The 17,128-nt window shown below is 41.9% G+C and overlaps 1 protein-coding gene across 2 annotated transcripts in view; it reads left to right on the top strand.

Annotated features, from left to right (window-relative positions):
• The window catches only part of LOC137352466 (NAD(P) transhydrogenase, mitochondrial-like), a 75,366-nt gene extending 69,712 nt beyond the window's left edge, over nt 1-5,654 (top strand). For both annotated transcript variants that reach the window (XM_068017948.1, XM_068017949.1), the window contains exon 22: nt 5,368-5,654. In XM_068017948.1, the coding sequence (XP_067874049.1) occupies nt 5,368-5,514 (147 nt within the window). In that variant the 3' untranslated portion in view covers nt 5,515-5,654. The remainder of the gene's footprint in view (nt 1-5,367) is intronic.
• Nucleotides 5,655-17,128: the final 11,474 nt, after the last annotated feature.

Below are 17,128 nucleotides of genomic sequence, written 5' to 3'. Positions count from 1 at the left end.
CTTCTGTGCCATAATTTTTCTATGGTTCTTGCCATATCGGCTTTCAGGAGGCAACCCGAACTGCTTGGTCAAACATTATATTTCTGTTCTTAATTCCAGCTCTTAATATTTTCACTGTCTACATAACAACTTGTATTTACATAGCATCTTTAGCATTTCCAAGGCACTCTACAGGAGTGTTATCAAACAAAATTTGACACTGAGCCACATAGGAAGATATTAGGGTAGATGACAAAAAGCTTGGTCAAATGATGTCTTAAAGGAGGAAAGAGTGGCAGAGAGGTTTAGGAAGGGAATTCCTGTGGTTAGGCAAGGCTGACGATGGTGGAGCAATTAAAATCGTGGATATGCAAGAAGGCAGAGTTAGATGATCGCCGCTATCTCAGAGGGTTATAGTACTGAAGGAGATTAGACGTAAGGGGCAATGAAGCCATGGAGGGATTTGAAAGCAAGGATGAGAATTTTAAAATTGAGATGTTGCTTAACTGGGAGCCAGTGTAGGTCAGCGAGCACCGATGGATGAACAAGACTTGGTGCGAATTAGGGAATGGGTGCAGAGTTTTGGATTAGCTTATGTTTATGGAGCATGGAAAATGGGAATCCAGGGGTGCCTTGGAATAGTCAAGTCTAGAGGTAAAAAAGGCATAGATGAGGGTTTCAGCAGCAGATGAGTTGAGACAGGGTCGGTATTGGACGATGTTACGAAAGTGGAAGTTGGCGGTCTTCGTGATGGCATCGATATAAGGTCAGATGTTCACCTTGTGGTCAAATACGCCACCTAGGTTGCAAACAGTCGAGTTTAGCCTCAGGCACTTCCTGGGGAACAGAGTTTGTGGTGGTGGTGGTGGGGGGGGGACCGAAAGGGGGAAAGAGTAATTGGAGGTGGGGGAGGAATCTGTCTCCAATGGTTTTGACAGAAAAGTAGATGTGAATATAAAGTCATTACTAGGTCCTTGAGTTTGCTTTTTTCACTGAAGTTCACATACACAGGATTCTTAGTTATCAGAGATCTGGACTGAGGGAGTGCTGCACTGATGGAGTTGTCATCTTTTGGATGAGACGTTAAACCAAGGCCCTGCTCTCAGGTGCACATAAAAGATCCCATGACACTATTTCGAAGAAGCGAATGGGAGTTATCCCTGGTGTCCTGGACAATATTTATCCCTCAATCAACATCACAAAAACAAATTATCTGGTCATTATCACATTCCTGTTTGTGGGAGCTTGCTGTGTGCAAATTTGCTGCCACATTTCCTACATTGCAACAGTGAAAAGTACTTCATTGGCTGTAAAGAGCTTTGGGACGTCCTGAGGCCGTGTAAAGTGCTATATAGATGCAGTGTTTGTTTATGAATGATTATCAATATAGTTTGTTATTTTTAAAGGAAAAAAATGATGATTCTTACATCCAAACGTAAAATCTACCAATGTTTAGCTGGGGAGCAGGTGACACTTGCTCCCCAAAGCACACGCCCCTGTTTTTACCACCGCAGAATGTAGACAGCCTGACCAATCCTTATTTACTCAAAGCTTGTTTGTGTGACAGGTTTGAAACTATACTAGTCTTTTCATCTAGGAGGTCTTGTTGCATTCTCTGATGAGAGAACTCAGGGTAGTGCCGAAGGAGTCAAAAAGTTAGGGAGATAGTGTTTTCCCAACTTAATAACATGAAGGCAATGTGTAGTTTGGCAAAAAAAAAGGATCTAGCCTGTTCTGACAAAATTAATTTGAAAATAGAAAAGAAAGAGGTCCAGACTCTTTCACTACTGCTCAGTTTTCAAGAGTTTTGGGGATTAATGGGCCTTGTTGAACCTATCAAATATGTTTTCCACAGCCTCTGTTGCAGCTCACATCTCTGGCCTGTCCTGGATGGAAACATCATTACTCTTCCTAACTCTCAAACTGTGTCTTCGTCCTTATCTGCCATATTAGTATTGATCAACAAAAAATGCTTTTTAAATTTACAAAACTAAGATTTAGTTTTAGTTGCTGCATGTCATAAAATAGAGTATTAAGGGTAGTGGACTGATGTATTAAATAAGAACTTAGCTTTTGTTATCCAAGCAAAAATAGTTCTTGGCAAAATATAAAGCATTGTGACAGTTGAGGTGGATTCTTGGAAATTGTGTATACATTTTCTTTCCTTATTATTTTCAACAAAATATCCAGTGGGATAGAGTCAAATTCAGACATCTAAGAGACATCAGTACTTGGGAATGTATTTTTCTCTTTCTGGCATCCAGCATCAGCACTGAGTACACTAAGGCAGTTATAGATAGCATAGCCAATAGCAATGCTGCCTCCAGTGTTTTCCAGCAATATTCTTTAACCCTAACCTCAAAAGAATATCTGCCACTGTATCAATGTGGATTTTCAGTCACCAGCATAAACCATCTTTGTGACTTCACTTGAGACTGCTAATTTAAGACCAATTAATTTCATGTTCTAGATATTGAAGTTCTCACTTAAAGGTAGTCTTGCTCCAGTCTTAGCACTTTTGGCACGCTACACATCTTTTTTAGGGTGCAACAGTAGGAAAAACTTTAATGAAGGCTAAGTTGGTTAGTTGGCATTTTGTACTAATCATAAAATAACCTGATCCTTCCACAGAATTGCAATTTCCCCTCTTGTGTGGACTGTACCCAGGGAAATAGCTACAAAGTTTTTCTTGCTGCCGTAAAGATATTCACAAGAAATTGGAGAATATCCATTGGGATATGCACTGTTATTTTCAGGGGGAAAGTGTGTGTTGAGTTACATTGGTAAGAACAAAAGGGTGTGTTTCTCCTGATGCTCTTATGCAACATCCTCACTTTGAAATGCCTCTTGAAACATTCAGTTGGTGGTGTAACTGAATGGCCCATGAGGCGTTTCAAAGCTAGGTTTCTCCTTCAGACTGGAACAAGGTTAGATCCAAGTCATTTCGTTTCAAGCAAATTTTCTGTCTGGCCAATAACTGTGGCCAGCAACTCACCAAGGCTCCTTCCAAACTTGCCACCTCTACCACCTAGAAGGACAAGGGCACCACCACCTGCAAGTTCCCCTCTATGCCATACACCATTCTGACTTGGAACTAAATTGCTGTTCCTTCACTGTCTCTTCCTACCAGCACTGAGTGTACCTATACCACATGGACTGCAGAGGTTCAGGAAGCTAGCTCACCATCACCTTTTCAAGGGCAATTCGGCATGGGCAACAAATGCTGGCTTTTCTAATTACGGTCACATCCCATGAAAGAATTACAAAAAAGCAATGCCACCAATACTCCAGGGCGCGGGTTTTCCTCTTGCACCATCCAGGTCCCAACATTCAAGTTTTTCTCCCAGGGCTACAAACTCCTGTCCAACCTCCATCAAGTCTTGTAATCTCTCCAGATCCCATGATCTGAACCAGGTCTCTAAGTCCTGAATTCTTTTCCATAACCTGAGCTTTCCCTAGGCTTCCTGCAGCTCCTTAGATCTCTAGGTTAAGGTGCTGTGGAAGTCATGTCATGATGAAGATTGTATGATGCTATGGCAGTTACCTTAATAAGACTGTGTAGGTGTTATTTCTTGTCTGAACTGATTTTGTAGATAAATAAACTAGACAGTCTTTCTTCCAAGAAAAGAACAGTTGAGTTTATTTAGGTATTTAGTTTGATTCACAAACTTTTATTTATAGGCATGCCTGCCTAACGCACTTAGAGGACTATGTGCAGTACATTAGACAATTGCTTTTCATCTCTTGGACCTGTATTCAAAACCAGATTTTAATGAGGAGAGGATTGTTCTCTCTGTGCTCAAGCTAAGATGTTTCATCATGTGGACATTTTTTTTCTTTGTTTCCTATTCCAATATAAACATTTGTCTCCATTATAATCCATCTGGCATTTCTAATCCCAACTGTTTAATTGATCCAAATCTCTGTCTGTAATCAATCTCCTTTACACATGTCACCTGATTAAATAAATAAGGGCCTTCAGAAAATTACCCCATTGTGCATCATAGTTGAATATGAATAATGGAAACAGCATGTGCCGCAAAGAAGATCCTTGTGAAAGATGACTAGTCACTGCATCAGGTTGAACTTTTCCATTGATCGGTGCTTTCTGCTGCTTACCACCAAGCCAGTTTTCAGTCCAGCTGAAGTATTTTGCCATTTATTCCATGTGCTTTAATAATTGTTAAAATCTTGTGTGTGGAACTTTACTGAACATTTTCTGAAAATCCACATTAATTACAACCACTATTTCCATCTTGAAAATGTTTTGAGTTTGATTGTGGTAACTGATTTTTAATTCCTGGGGTTCATATTTAATTGTTTTATTGAATATTCTGTGCCCCCCAGTATTGCTGTTGTGTTTATAAAGCTCATCAAAATAACTCCGTAGCAGAGCATCACCCTCCTTGAGCCATATTTCCCATCATTTATCTTTACTTACTGATTTATCTTGTATTCCATTTTACTGTTTTCAAATTTGGTGATCATTAGTACTGCAAGCAAAGGTCCTTTATCTTGTTTTCCCATTTTCATGTTAATATTCAATTCTTTTGTTTCTTCATGGTGTGTACTTTACTGATCTGCACATATATTACGCTCTTCGACCAAAATTATTAGTTATTGAATTTACCCACAGTCTGCCATTTCCTGTTCCCTTAAATATTTCTGCCTTGTTGATCTATCACTTATGTAGCTAAGGGCATCTTTGGATCACTTCTACATTCACACATTCCTATTGTTCTTTTGTGCTTTTCAAAACATTTTTTTGTGAATTCTTTTAGTCAGCAAGATGAAGGTTACTATTTCGGGGGAATGGTAGAGGTTACATTTCGGGCAGCATCCAGTACTCTCAGGTCAAGGGGTTGAATGCAGAGTAAGGCCATCGCTACCTGTCCTAACAATGTACCTGAGCTACATAGAAAAGCACTGTCCCCTGATGTGACATTTCACTTTCTCATGACCGATCTGTGGCAGCCATGAGATTATAATTTAGTGCTTCATTAAAATAAGTTTAGCAGACTTAAAAGCCAATACATAAATAAAAAGAGATGAGAGAGGATTGAGATGCCAGAATAATAAGGTATTTGTTTGCCCCAAAGTTGGATTTGATTTTCATGAGATCAAGTTGGTTCAAATAGAATAAACTATATTTTTTTCAATATAATGTTTTAAATGAAGCCACAATCCAGGTAGCATATGTATGGTAGGGATAGGACTCTACTTAACACGAGTGGAAGCTGTGCTGATATAGTGACAGATGTTGGTAACTGAAACTCAGTGTGTATTGTAAGTACTTAAATTAAGACCAAAGGAATTCCAATTGAATGTAACTTTGCACATAAGAATTTAATGAAGAGCTATTTATTTGGAACTTTCTTCCTCCTTCAGGTCATTGTGATGAAGCGAACCCTCGGAGTTGGCTACGCTGCAGTTGACAATCCTATCTTCTACAAACCCAACTCTTCGATGCTGCTTGGTGATGCAAAGAAGACATGTGATGCTCTTCAGGGCAAGATTAGGGAGTTGGAAAAATAAACATTGATATAGAAATGTTATACTGAATAAACCAGCTGTTCTGTTCCAGAATTTCATGCTTTGAAGATTACAGAAACTTACCGAAACTAACAGAACACATAATCCAGGGGAAATTTGAAAATAAATATTTTCCTATATTATTTGCATTCATGTTATCTTTTATTACCCTTATTGCTGTCATGGAAGTTCCAGTCATGGTACTTACATCAAATTACAATAAATTAGTTCCAGGTTAGTTCAGGAGAGACTAATACTTGCATCACAAGTGGGGGGTGTACCACTAAACTGTTTGTTGTTCTTGGGTTTTCATTTTTAGTATTTTATGTTTGATTTTTTTTTGGCAAATGTTTGTTTAATTTCGGAAAAATCAAATCCAGCTGAAAATTAGGGAAACAAATTAATTAAAATGATGGTGAATTCTGGGGAAGAAGGAATTTGGCTTCACAAGCTTAGCAGTAAGGTTTCCAATTTTGCTTTAGTTACCTTTAAATGATGCAAAAATCGTGCAATAGTTTTGTGAAAATCACAGTAGGGAAATCTGTCAAAACAAGGTGCAATCGTTACTAATATATGTTAAATACAAAAAATATATTTGATGTCTGATCACAATGTGACTAGTGTTTCAGTGTTTACAAGATTTTGTTATGATACCTAGATATACAGGAGTAGATTATCACAGTTGCTTTTAAATCTTCCTTCAGAGTTTATATTACCAACTGTGTGTGAGTCTGACTGAAAAAGCTGGATGTCTGATTTAAAAATGGAAAATGTATGAAATACACAGCAGTTCAGTCAGCATTTGAAGGAGAAAGACTGGTGATCATTTTGTATGGAGCTCTTCAATAGAAGAGAGTTGTGATGATATAGTCTTCCGTATTCCAGCAGAATCAGATGAAGTCACTAGGTGGCTAGAGGGACGATATTGATCCAAGTCAGGTGAGAACAATGAGGACACAATTATAAACTGAAAAGGCTAAACTTAGAATGAAAGTTTTGTACTTGATGTTGGATGATGGAATGAGTAATTTGATCATTGCAGCATTTTAAAAATTGTAAATGGATATCTTGAGTAGACTTAAAAAATATGCTTCCATATTGTATTTTCTATGTGAGTGAGCAACAGCTAATTATAGAAAGCTCTGTAGAAACTTTTCTGTTGTCATTAACATTAATGACATAAACTGAAGGAAATTTATTGAGTACAAATCTTATTAATAAATAATATTTAAGTTCAAAGGAACTTCATTTTATTAAAAGCTAAATGGGACGAACAAAACACAACTAATTAGCAATATAATCCAAAAACCATATGAAGCCAAGCAGATGTTGCACATTGTTTATAACTACTTTGTCACTTCATGACCCTTCCCAGTGCAGTTGTTTTGCTTAAGAACACAGTTGAAGACTATAATGGATGAATTGTGCAGTAAAAATAATAAGGCTATCAGCACGTTATTAAAGAATAAATTGCACAACAAACTTTGGTGACCACATGTGCTGTTAAACATGGAAATCAGGAAGTTGTGGTCCTCCGGAGGCATCACTGTAATAGTATCTTGCAGAGAGAATCGGCATTGAAACTTGTGCAATAGTGTGAAGTTGCTGTACTTAACCCAAATACCCAGTAAACACACACAAATAGTTGGGTATTTTCCATTCCAGTGTAAATTAACTTTAACGGTGTCTTAATTACTGCCAAACACTGTCTTTGGCACTGAAAATTAACTTTTACAAGTGTGGAGTCTCATTCCTGCAGGAGATTTAAAAACTTGTTCATTTGCTTTTCAGTCTCTTTCACTCTTCTTTTGCTTTCTGTACATGATTTGCCATTGCATTAACTATTCTAACCAACACTTCCTAGTTCAGACAGTGCACTGCTCAGCAACAATTTTTCAATCTGATTGGTTAACAAGATCCACAATTGCTTGACCTATTCACACAGATGTCAGATCCCCTGTAGAGGACACTGTACCAAATTGCCTTTCCAATCACAGCAAGTTCCAGTGCAAAATCCGATGGAAAATTTGTGAGTAAGTGTAATCAATGTTGGTCCTGTTTTTTTTTTTAGAGATACAGCACTGAAACAGGCCCTTCGGCCCACCGAGTCTGTGCCGAACATCAACCACCCATTTATACCAATCCTACACTAATCCCATATTCCTACCAAACATCCCCACTTGTCCCTATATTTCCCTACCACCTACCTATACTAGTGACAATTTATAATGGCCAATTTACCTATCAACCTGCAAGTCTTTTTGGCTTGTGGGAGGAAACCGGAGCACCCGGAGAAAACCCACGCAGACACAGGGAGAACTTGCAAACTCCACACAGGCAGTACCCGGAATCGAACCCGGGTCCCTGGAGCTGTGAGGCTGCGGTGCTAACCACTGCGCCACTGTTCTTTCACCATTAACTGCAAAATCTGGTCCAATACCATAAATAGAGACTAATACTTAAATTCTGCAGCTATACAATGTTTATAATTTTGTGGTGGCACCAATCCACGCATTCCTTAAACACAATGCAATCCTCATCCAGTGAGCAGAATTTATAATAGAAAGAAACTGTTTACTTCTGCTTGAAGCGGGTAAACAGAGCATGACAATTAATCCATATGTATTAAACTGTGTTGAAGTAAAAACAGAAATTGCTGGAACACAGCAGATGTGTCCACATCTGAAAAGAGATGAGTTAATGCTTTAGGAAAAGAATTGAAACCTTTTGGAGGGTTTTAAAATAGTTGTTGGTTATTTATATTTGGACGCAGACCCATTGCATGTGCACCATTAAACTCCCACATTCAAGAATAAATACTTTGAGTAATTTTATGAAAAGTGGAGCTGTCAATAGAAGGACTATTAGAACTGAAATAAACAACTAAAAAGACAAGATTTTCATTTATGAACTCAAGTTGTTTATATCCTTCAAACACATTGAACCCTGAGGAAAGTTATAGGTCTAAATCAATCCATAGTGCTGAGCATTGAGGGCCTCCAGTACATAACCAATAGATTTTGGTAATAAACTTGGAAATCTTGTTTAAAAGTGGTATTCACTAGTGCTGAACGACAAAATAACCACTTTCCCTGTAAAAGCTTTTAGCAGTATGTCACTTTATCAATTAATTAAGATAAACAGGCATACAAAAGTACAAAGCATTGAAAATTAAGTGGTCAGCTAAAAATTTTTGCATTCTAATCTGCTAAAACTGATTTAAAAACTGTAACAACTTCCTAAGAAACACATTGCTACACCAGGCCAAGGAAAGTTGTCTATCCTATTTAACAACATAATATTTTTACCATGGACGTGCCTTCATCATTAATCTCAACTAACCATACTAGTGGGCACCAGTACTTGTATTGCATCCAATTAGTAAAAATTGCCTTTTATTACATGTCTAGTTCCATTGCCTTTGACTAGATAAAACCTTCACACTGAAGCCAGATGAAAACTGTTGTTGGTTTTTAATCATTACCACTTGTATAGTTTTTCAAAGCTGTGGGAAAAAAAACACTTCAGGCTGCCGTGGCTGTAATCCAAGTTGGCAATCCTGAGCCATTATGGCTCCAAATCCCTAAACTGAAGTACCGTAAGACTTGTGGCCCCAATCCAAACTGCATATTTTCAGACAACATGGTTCCAGATTTGATGAAGGGTATGTGTTGGCCCAGGTTGCCACAATCCTCTGAGATCCCGAATGGAAGCAAAAGGCATTCTGAGCATGACTACTTCCAGAAATTCCTCTTGCTTTGTTTCTGCTCCATTGCCGGTCCTAATTGACTGACTCCATTGCCGACTCCAGCTTGGTTGTTCTTAAGTTGAACTTCAATCTAAAACTGTAGTTTATTCAGTCTTCTGGCCTCTGCAGAAAATGTCATCACAATACAGTAATTTGGGGATAGCCTGTATAAATCATGCATATATCTAAGAGTTTATGAAGATTTTTTCCTCTACTGATGTGCCATTATTGTAAATATATAATCAAATATTAGATGAGATGGGTTGCCAATAATATTTTGTAACATTTAATCATCTGCAGTGTTTTTCATTGCATTACACTGAATTTGATTATAAAGGTAAGTAAAGTACGAGCTGAAGAACTAAGAGTAACCATTTTCAGGTTTTTTAATGTATTGTTAAGTCTTTCATTTCCAGCTGCAGAAAAATGGATCTAAGTGTACTTTATTAATGTTCAAAGGGAAAAAGGTTACTTTAGTAAAACTACCTGTATATTCCTTTGCCATTGGTCAATGTTGGACTTTTCGGGTCTCATCAGATATTTCGTTCATGCTTGATACTCAAAGACACTCCTGTAAACAGGCCCTCCATTTTATACAGACCAGAGTATGACTTTATATGCATATTATTTGCAAACTTAATACTACTCTGGGGTTGAACAGAAGCCCTGTTGCTGTGATTACTGAATGGACACAAGTGGCAGAAAATGACTGATAGCAAATTGGCTGCCTGTGTTATACATTCTGAACTCCATGGTAAGGAAAATTAGGCAGGGTGCATACTGGATGGTCAATCTACTACAGTCCACAACTTAAAATCAGTCTTCTAGACTTTATGATTTGGAATGTGACAGATCTGTCTATCCATCAGTTTAATTTTTCACATGCTGTGAGTTAAAATATGGAATTTGTTATGCTGAGTGGGGCAAAAAGTGTGGAAAGTGCAGAATATTGTTGTAAAATGATGGACTATACCAGCACCAATGATATTAAGAGTGAAGAATTATTCTGATTTTGGGCATATTGATGGCTACAACAGTAGCTTCCTAAGCTCAACATCCAAGTTTGTTTAACAGGTTTAATTGACATTTATGGTCACCATTCTTCTGCAAGGGTGCCTTTCAGTACTGTTAGGTCCTTTATGACTGACTGGGTGGCGGCAGGAAGAGGGGGGGAGGGGGCTTCCCTATTCTGTTGAGGTATAGCTCCTGCTAGTTTATTTAAAGAGTGGTATTGAATGTGGTTGTAGAAATGTGTATGGACTGTCCTGACCAAACTGGATAACATGGATGGAGAAAGAAATATAACAGAGAAAAAAAAACAAAAGGATATTTAGCCTGTGGGACATTGCTAAGCGTTACCTCATAGAGGTATAAATATGCTGTATTAGTAAGGCTGTCAGTGAGGTAACTTGGCATGGGATAGTGCTTCCTGTTTAACACCAGAAAATCACCTCAAAAATTGATCTGAACATTTCCAGACTTTGCAGATTTTATTTCCTATCTCAAAGGTACTTAATATATTATACCTTTGCTCCAAAGTAGGTAAATGTCTGGAGGTATACTATTTCCTGTATATGCTAATGCTGAAAATGACTGAGGTCACATATGTTCCTCACTATTTATTAAAGATCCCATGACATTATTCGAAGAAGTGAGGTGAACTGTTTTTATTGCTTTTTTTGTGGAATCTAAATGCATGTAAGATGGCTGCCAAGTTTGCCTGTTTAACAAGTCATTGCCCTTTAAAACAATTCACTGTAGGTAAAACATTGTCAGAAATTGCAGAGAGAACATCAGATCAATTATGGAACACTGTTCATGCTTTGTGGAACACGTTTAAGCATTGAACATAACTTATTTTGCAAAGCTGGGCCAGAGAGTAAAGGTGAACAACACAACAACCTTGTACCAGAGCAAAATCTTCCATTTGACATTACATTGTAACCAGCTGACTACCGGAAAAAAAAGGAAGCAATTTCTTAGTAAGAACAAAGTGTATTTATACAGCACCATGCACATGCTCAGTATGTCCCAAAATGCTTCACAACCAAAGAATTACTTTGGAAGTGTAGTCATTGTTGTAATGTAGGCAAATGTAGAGAATTTGCATACGTCCAGGTCCAACAAACCGCATTAAGATAAATAACTAGTTAATCTGTTTTGATGGAGAACTACCCCTGCCCATCCTTGAAGAGGGCATGAAATCTTTTGAGTCCACCTGAGCAGGATATTCAGTCCTTGGGGCGTTGCTCAGGAGTTACCTTGTTGCAGCTTAAGTGTGCTCTTAAAGATGTCAAAATAACTTGAAAAGGGATAGTGCTTCCAGTGTAATACTGTACTGTAACAGAGTACTGCATTGAAGTATCAGTCTAGATTGTGTGCTCAGATGTCTAGAATGGAGCTTGAACTGACAGCCTTATAACTCCGAGACAACAGTACCATCACTGACCCATGACTGTCTTAGTGGTAGATAAGTGTAGATTTTCTGATTGGGTGTAAGCCTCCGATTGGGAGCTTACCCACCAGTGAACTGGAAATTACCATAGGCTGTAAACATTTTCAGCAGCTTAGAGGTAAACATAGGAAAGTCTGGATCAGGTCATTTTAGGCATTCTATTAAAAAAAAAACCCGAGAGATGAAATAGATCCCCTTCTAACACTCTGCCCTCAATGTAAGTTACATATTGGAATTTCCAAAACAATATTTCTTACATATTGTTTGAGAGTTAGTGTTCATTTATTGTACAAGCTCAAAAGTATCCCTGTGTATAATGCAGGTAAATCTTTCACGTAGTTGTCACAACACTCTTCTTCTCCTTCTACCTTCCTTCTTCCTTCTCCCTTCTTCCTTCTTGTCTCGGGAGACAATAGATAAGTGCCTGGAGGTGGTCAGTGGTTTGTGGAGCAGCACCTGGAGTGGCTATAAAGGCCAATTCTAGAGTGACAGACTGTTTCACAGGTGCTGCAGAAAAAATTGGTTGTCGGGGCTGTTACAAAGTTGGCTCTCCCCTTGTGCTTCTGTCTTTTATTCCTGCCAACTGCTAAGTCTCTTCGACTCGCCACACTTTAGCCCCGCCTTTATGGCTGCCCGCCAGCTCTGGCGATCGCTGGCAAATGACTCCCACGACTTGTGATCAATGTTTGTAGTATATATAAATGATTTGGAGGAAAATGTAGCAGGTCTGATTAGTAAGTTTGCAGACGACACAAAGGTTGGTGGAGTTGCGGATAATGATGAGGATTGTCAGAGGATACAGCAGGATATAGATCGGTTGGAGACTTGGGCGGAGAAATGGCAGATGGAGTTTAATCCGGACAAATGTGAGGTAATGCATTTTGGAAGGTTTAATGCAGGTGGGAGGTATACAGTAAATGGCAGAACCCTTAGGAGTATTGACAGGCAGAGAGATCTGGGCGTACAGGTCCACAGGTCACTGAAAGTGGCAACGCAGGTGGATAAGGTAGTCAAGAAGGCATACGGCATGCTTGCCTTCATCGGTCGGGGCATAGAGTATAAAAATTGGCAAGTCATGTTGCAACTGTACAGAACCTTAGTTAGGCCACACTTAGAATATTGCGTGCAATTCTGGTCGCCACACTACCAGAAGGACGTGGAGGCTTTGGAGAGGGTACAGAGGAGGTTTACCAGGATGTTGCCTGGTCTGGAGGGCATTAGCTATGAGGAGAGGTTGGATAAACTCGCATTGTTTTCACTGGAACGACGGAGGTGGAGGGGCGACATGATAGAGGTTTACAAAGTTATGAGCGGCATGGACAGAGTGGATAGTCAGAAGCTTTTTCCCAGGGTGGAAGAGTCAGTTACTAGGGGACATAGGTTTAAGGTGCGAGGGGCAAAGTTTAGAGGGGATGTGTGAGGCAAGTTCTTTACACAGAGGGTGGTGAGTGCCTGGAACTTGCTGCCAGGGGAGGTGGTGGAAGCAAATACGATAGCGACGTTTAAGAGACATCTTGACAAATATATGAATAGGAAGGGAATAGAGGGATATGGGCCCCGGAAGTGCAGAAGGTGTTAGTTTAGGCAGGCATCAAGATTGGCGCAGGCTTGGAGGCCGAATGGCCTGTTCCTGTGCTGTACTGTTCTTTGTTCTTTTGTTTGTTCTTTGTTACATGACTTCATGTCGCGTTTGCAGACGTCTTTAAAGCGGAGACCTGGAGAGCCGGTAGTTCTGATACCAGTGGCGAGCTCGCTGTACAATGTGTCCTTGGGGATCCTGCCATCTTCCATGCAGCTCACATGGCCAAGCCATCTCAAGTGCCGCTGGCTCAGTAGGGTGTATATGCTGGGGATGTTGGCCGCCTCGGAACTTCTGTGTTGGAGATGTGGTCCTGCCACCTGATGCCAAGAATTCTCCGGAGGCAGCGAAGATGGAATGAATTGAGACGTCACTCTTGGCTGACATACATTGTCCAGGCCTCGCTGCCGTAGAGCAAGGTACTGAGGATACAGGCTTGATACACTCGGACTTTTGTGTTCCGTGTCCGTGCGCCATTTTCCCACACTCTCTTGGCCAGTCTGGACATAGCAGTGGAAGCCTTTCCCATGCGCTTGTTGATTTCTGCAACGAGACACAGGTTACTGAAGATAGTTGAGCCTAGATAGGTGTACTCTTGAACCACTTCCAGAGCGTGGTTGCCGATATTGATGGATGGAGCATTTCTGATGTCCTGTCCCATGATGTTTGTTTTCTTGAGGCTGATGGTTAGGCCAAATTCGTTGCAGGCAGCTGCAAACCTGCAAAGTCGATGAGACTCTGCAGACACTCTTCAGTGTGAGATGTTAACGCAGCATCGTCAGCAAAGAGGAGTTCCCTGATGAGGACTTTCCGTACCTTGGTCTTCGGTCTTAGGCGGGCAAGGTTGAACAACCTGCCACCTGATCTTGTGTGGAGGAAAATTCCTTCTTCTGAAGACTTGAACATGTCTGACAGCAGCAGGGAGAAGAAAATCCCAAACAGTGTAGGTGCGAGAACACAGCCCTGTTTCATGCCACTCAGGATAGGAAAGGGGTCTGATGAGGCGCCACTATGCTGAATTGTGCCTTTCATATTGTCATGGAATGAGGTGATACTTAGTAGCTTTGGTGGACATCCGATCTTTTCTAGTAGTCTGAAGAGACCACGTCTGCTGACGAGGTCAAAGGCTTTGGTGAGATCAATGAAAACAACGGAGAGGGGCATCTGTTGTTCGCAGCATTTCTCCTGTAGCTGACAAAGGGAGAACAGCATGTCAATGGTCGATCTCTCTGCTCGAAAGCCACACTGTGCCTCAGGGTAGACATGCTCGGCCAGCTTCTGGAGCCTGTTTAAAGTGATTCGAGCGAAGACTTTCTCCACTATGCTGAGCAGGGAGATTCCACGGTAGTTGTTGCAGTCACCACGGTCACTTTTTTGTTCTTGTAGAGGGTGATGATATTGGCATCGCGCATGTCCTGTGGTACTGCTCCCTCATCCCAGCACAGGCAAAGCAGTTCATGGAGTGCTGAGAGTATGGCAGGCTTAGCACTCTTGATTATTTCAGGGGTAATGCCGTCCTTTCCAGGGGCTTTTCCACTGGCTAGAGAATCAATGGCATCACTGAGTTCCGATTTTGATGGCTGTATGTCCAGCTCATCCATGACTGGCAGAGACTGGGCTGCATTGAGGGCGGTCTCAGTGACAACATTCTCCCTGGAGTACAGTTCTAGGTAGTGTTCCACCCAGCGGTCCATTTGCTTGCGTTGGTCAGTGATTGTGTCCCCTGATTTAGATTTGAGGGGGGCGATCTTCTTGATGGTTGGCCCAAAAGCTCTCTTAATGCCATCATACATTCCTCTGATGTTTCTGGTGTCAGAGGCCAGCTGAATATGACTGCATAGGTGTTGCCAATAGTCATTTGTGCAGCGCCTGGCTGTTCTTTGTGCAGCGCTTCTGGCTGCTTTAAGTGCTACGGATGTTAACTTGCTGGAGGCTTTTTTTGTAGTTCAGCAATGCAATGCGCTTATTGGCTATGACAGGTTCCAGCTCTTCAAAATGAGATTGAAACCAGTCTGCATTCTGCTTCACACGATTGCCATAGATGGTCATGGCTGACTCATAGATGGCGTCACTGATGTGGGCCAACTTGGTCTCTGCATCCCGTGGGAGTGTTTTGAAGGGCTTTTTCAAGTGAATTTAGAAATTTTTGTAACAGCTGTGGATAAGAAATTCTGCTCGTGTTGATGCGCGGGTGTCCCTTCTGCTTGGAGTGATGCAGCTTCTTTGGTTTGAGTCTAACCTTGCTGCACACCAGGGAGTGGTCGGTGTCACAGTCCGCACTGTGGAAGCTGCATGTGATTTGAACACAGTTTAAGGAGGCTCGCCTTATGACGATGAGGTCCAGCTGGTGCCAACGACGTGATCTTGGGTGCCTCCAAGAAACCTGGTGACAGGGTTTAGTGTGAAAGAAACAGTTGGTGATGCAGAGGTTATGATAGGTACACAACTCAAGCAGTCTCTGTCCATTCTCATTCATCCTTCCAATGCCATAGCGCCCAAGGCAGGAGGGCCATGAGTCATGGTCGGCCCCAACCCTGACATTCAAGTCCCCCAGCAGGTACAGATGTTCGGTATTGGGGATGCTACTAATGATATTATGGAGTTCCTCGTAGAACTGGTCTTTATCTTCAGGTGGGGAGCAGAGTGTTGGAGCATAGATGCTGAGTAGGTGTACTGGACCAGAGGCGGTGAGCAGTCGGATGGACAGTATGCGTTCTGAGCCATTTGAAGGTGGCTTTATCATGCTGAGCAAAGAGTTTCTGATGGTGAAGCCCACTCCATGCTGTCTTGGTTCTTCAGGATCCCTACCCTGCCAGAAGAAGGTGTAGTCTTGCTCTCTTAGAGATCCGCTCACAGGGAGGCATGTCTCCTGAAGTGCTGCAATGTCCACATTGAGTCTACTGAGCTCGTTGTTAATGATGGCGGTCTTCCGAGTAGCATTGATTTGTGTAAGGTCTTCCGACAGGCCAGGACACATAGTTCTGACGTTCCAGCTTGCAAAACGAAGGGCTGGTACCTTCTTTCTTTTTTTCGTGCTGTTTGGTGCAGTGTTGCAGTCTGCTTTTCAGGCAATGACCCTGAGCTCCAAGCACCCATTGAAGCAGGTGGACTGTGGCAGGACAGAACCTTATTGACCGGGGGCTGCCCGGTTTGAGGCAGGCGGTAGCTGTCCAGTGCGGTGCAATGACCTCACCCACCAACAAAGGCAACCCGTGGCGCCCAATCTCTATGCCAATTGAGCTGGACTTATAACCCATAACTGCTGCCTTCCGTGTTGTTTCGGTCGCTGTGAGGCGACTATGGAGTGACCTCTCCATGGCGCATGCCTGGGCGGATGTATGGAGGTTGTGAGTTGCCCAAGCGTCAAAACCCCCCTCTCGCCCTTTCTGGTGGGGTCCAAAGGAGTGCAGAGCACGACGTTTGGCACGGGTATGGCTGCAGAAACTGCCGGAAACATGCCAAAGGTGACACATGACCGCCTACGGCGTTCCGCTCCGGATTTTCTGTTAGGGTTTACTCCCTTAGCCTTGGATTCTCCCGAGATGCCCACAAGGCAATGGGGTTGTTAGGGCCCCTGCTCAGGGATAGGTGGATGCTGGTGGCAGGAGAGGGTGCGAGGGGGAGGGGTGGCGGGAAGGGGGTTCGAGGGGGAGTTGGGAAGGGGGCTGTTGAGAGGTGGGGGGGTGCAGGGGAAGGGGGGAAGGGGGGTGCAGGGGGAAGATAGTGCGAGGGGGGAGCTGGGAAAGGGTTGCGAGGGGGTGGGGGAAGAGGGTGCGTGGGGGTGAGCTGGGAGGGGGAAGCGGGGGGGGGGGGCGAAGGGGGTTCAGGTAATAAA

The sequence above is a fragment of the Heterodontus francisci genome, chromosome 38 (assembly GCF_036365525.1).
Source record: "Heterodontus francisci isolate sHetFra1 chromosome 38, sHetFra1.hap1, whole genome shotgun sequence".
Classification (NCBI taxonomy): Eukaryota; Metazoa; Chordata; class Chondrichthyes; order Heterodontiformes; family Heterodontidae; genus Heterodontus; species Heterodontus francisci.
Note: the sequence above shows the minus strand (reverse complement) of the source record. Positions and strands in the feature narration are given on the sequence as shown.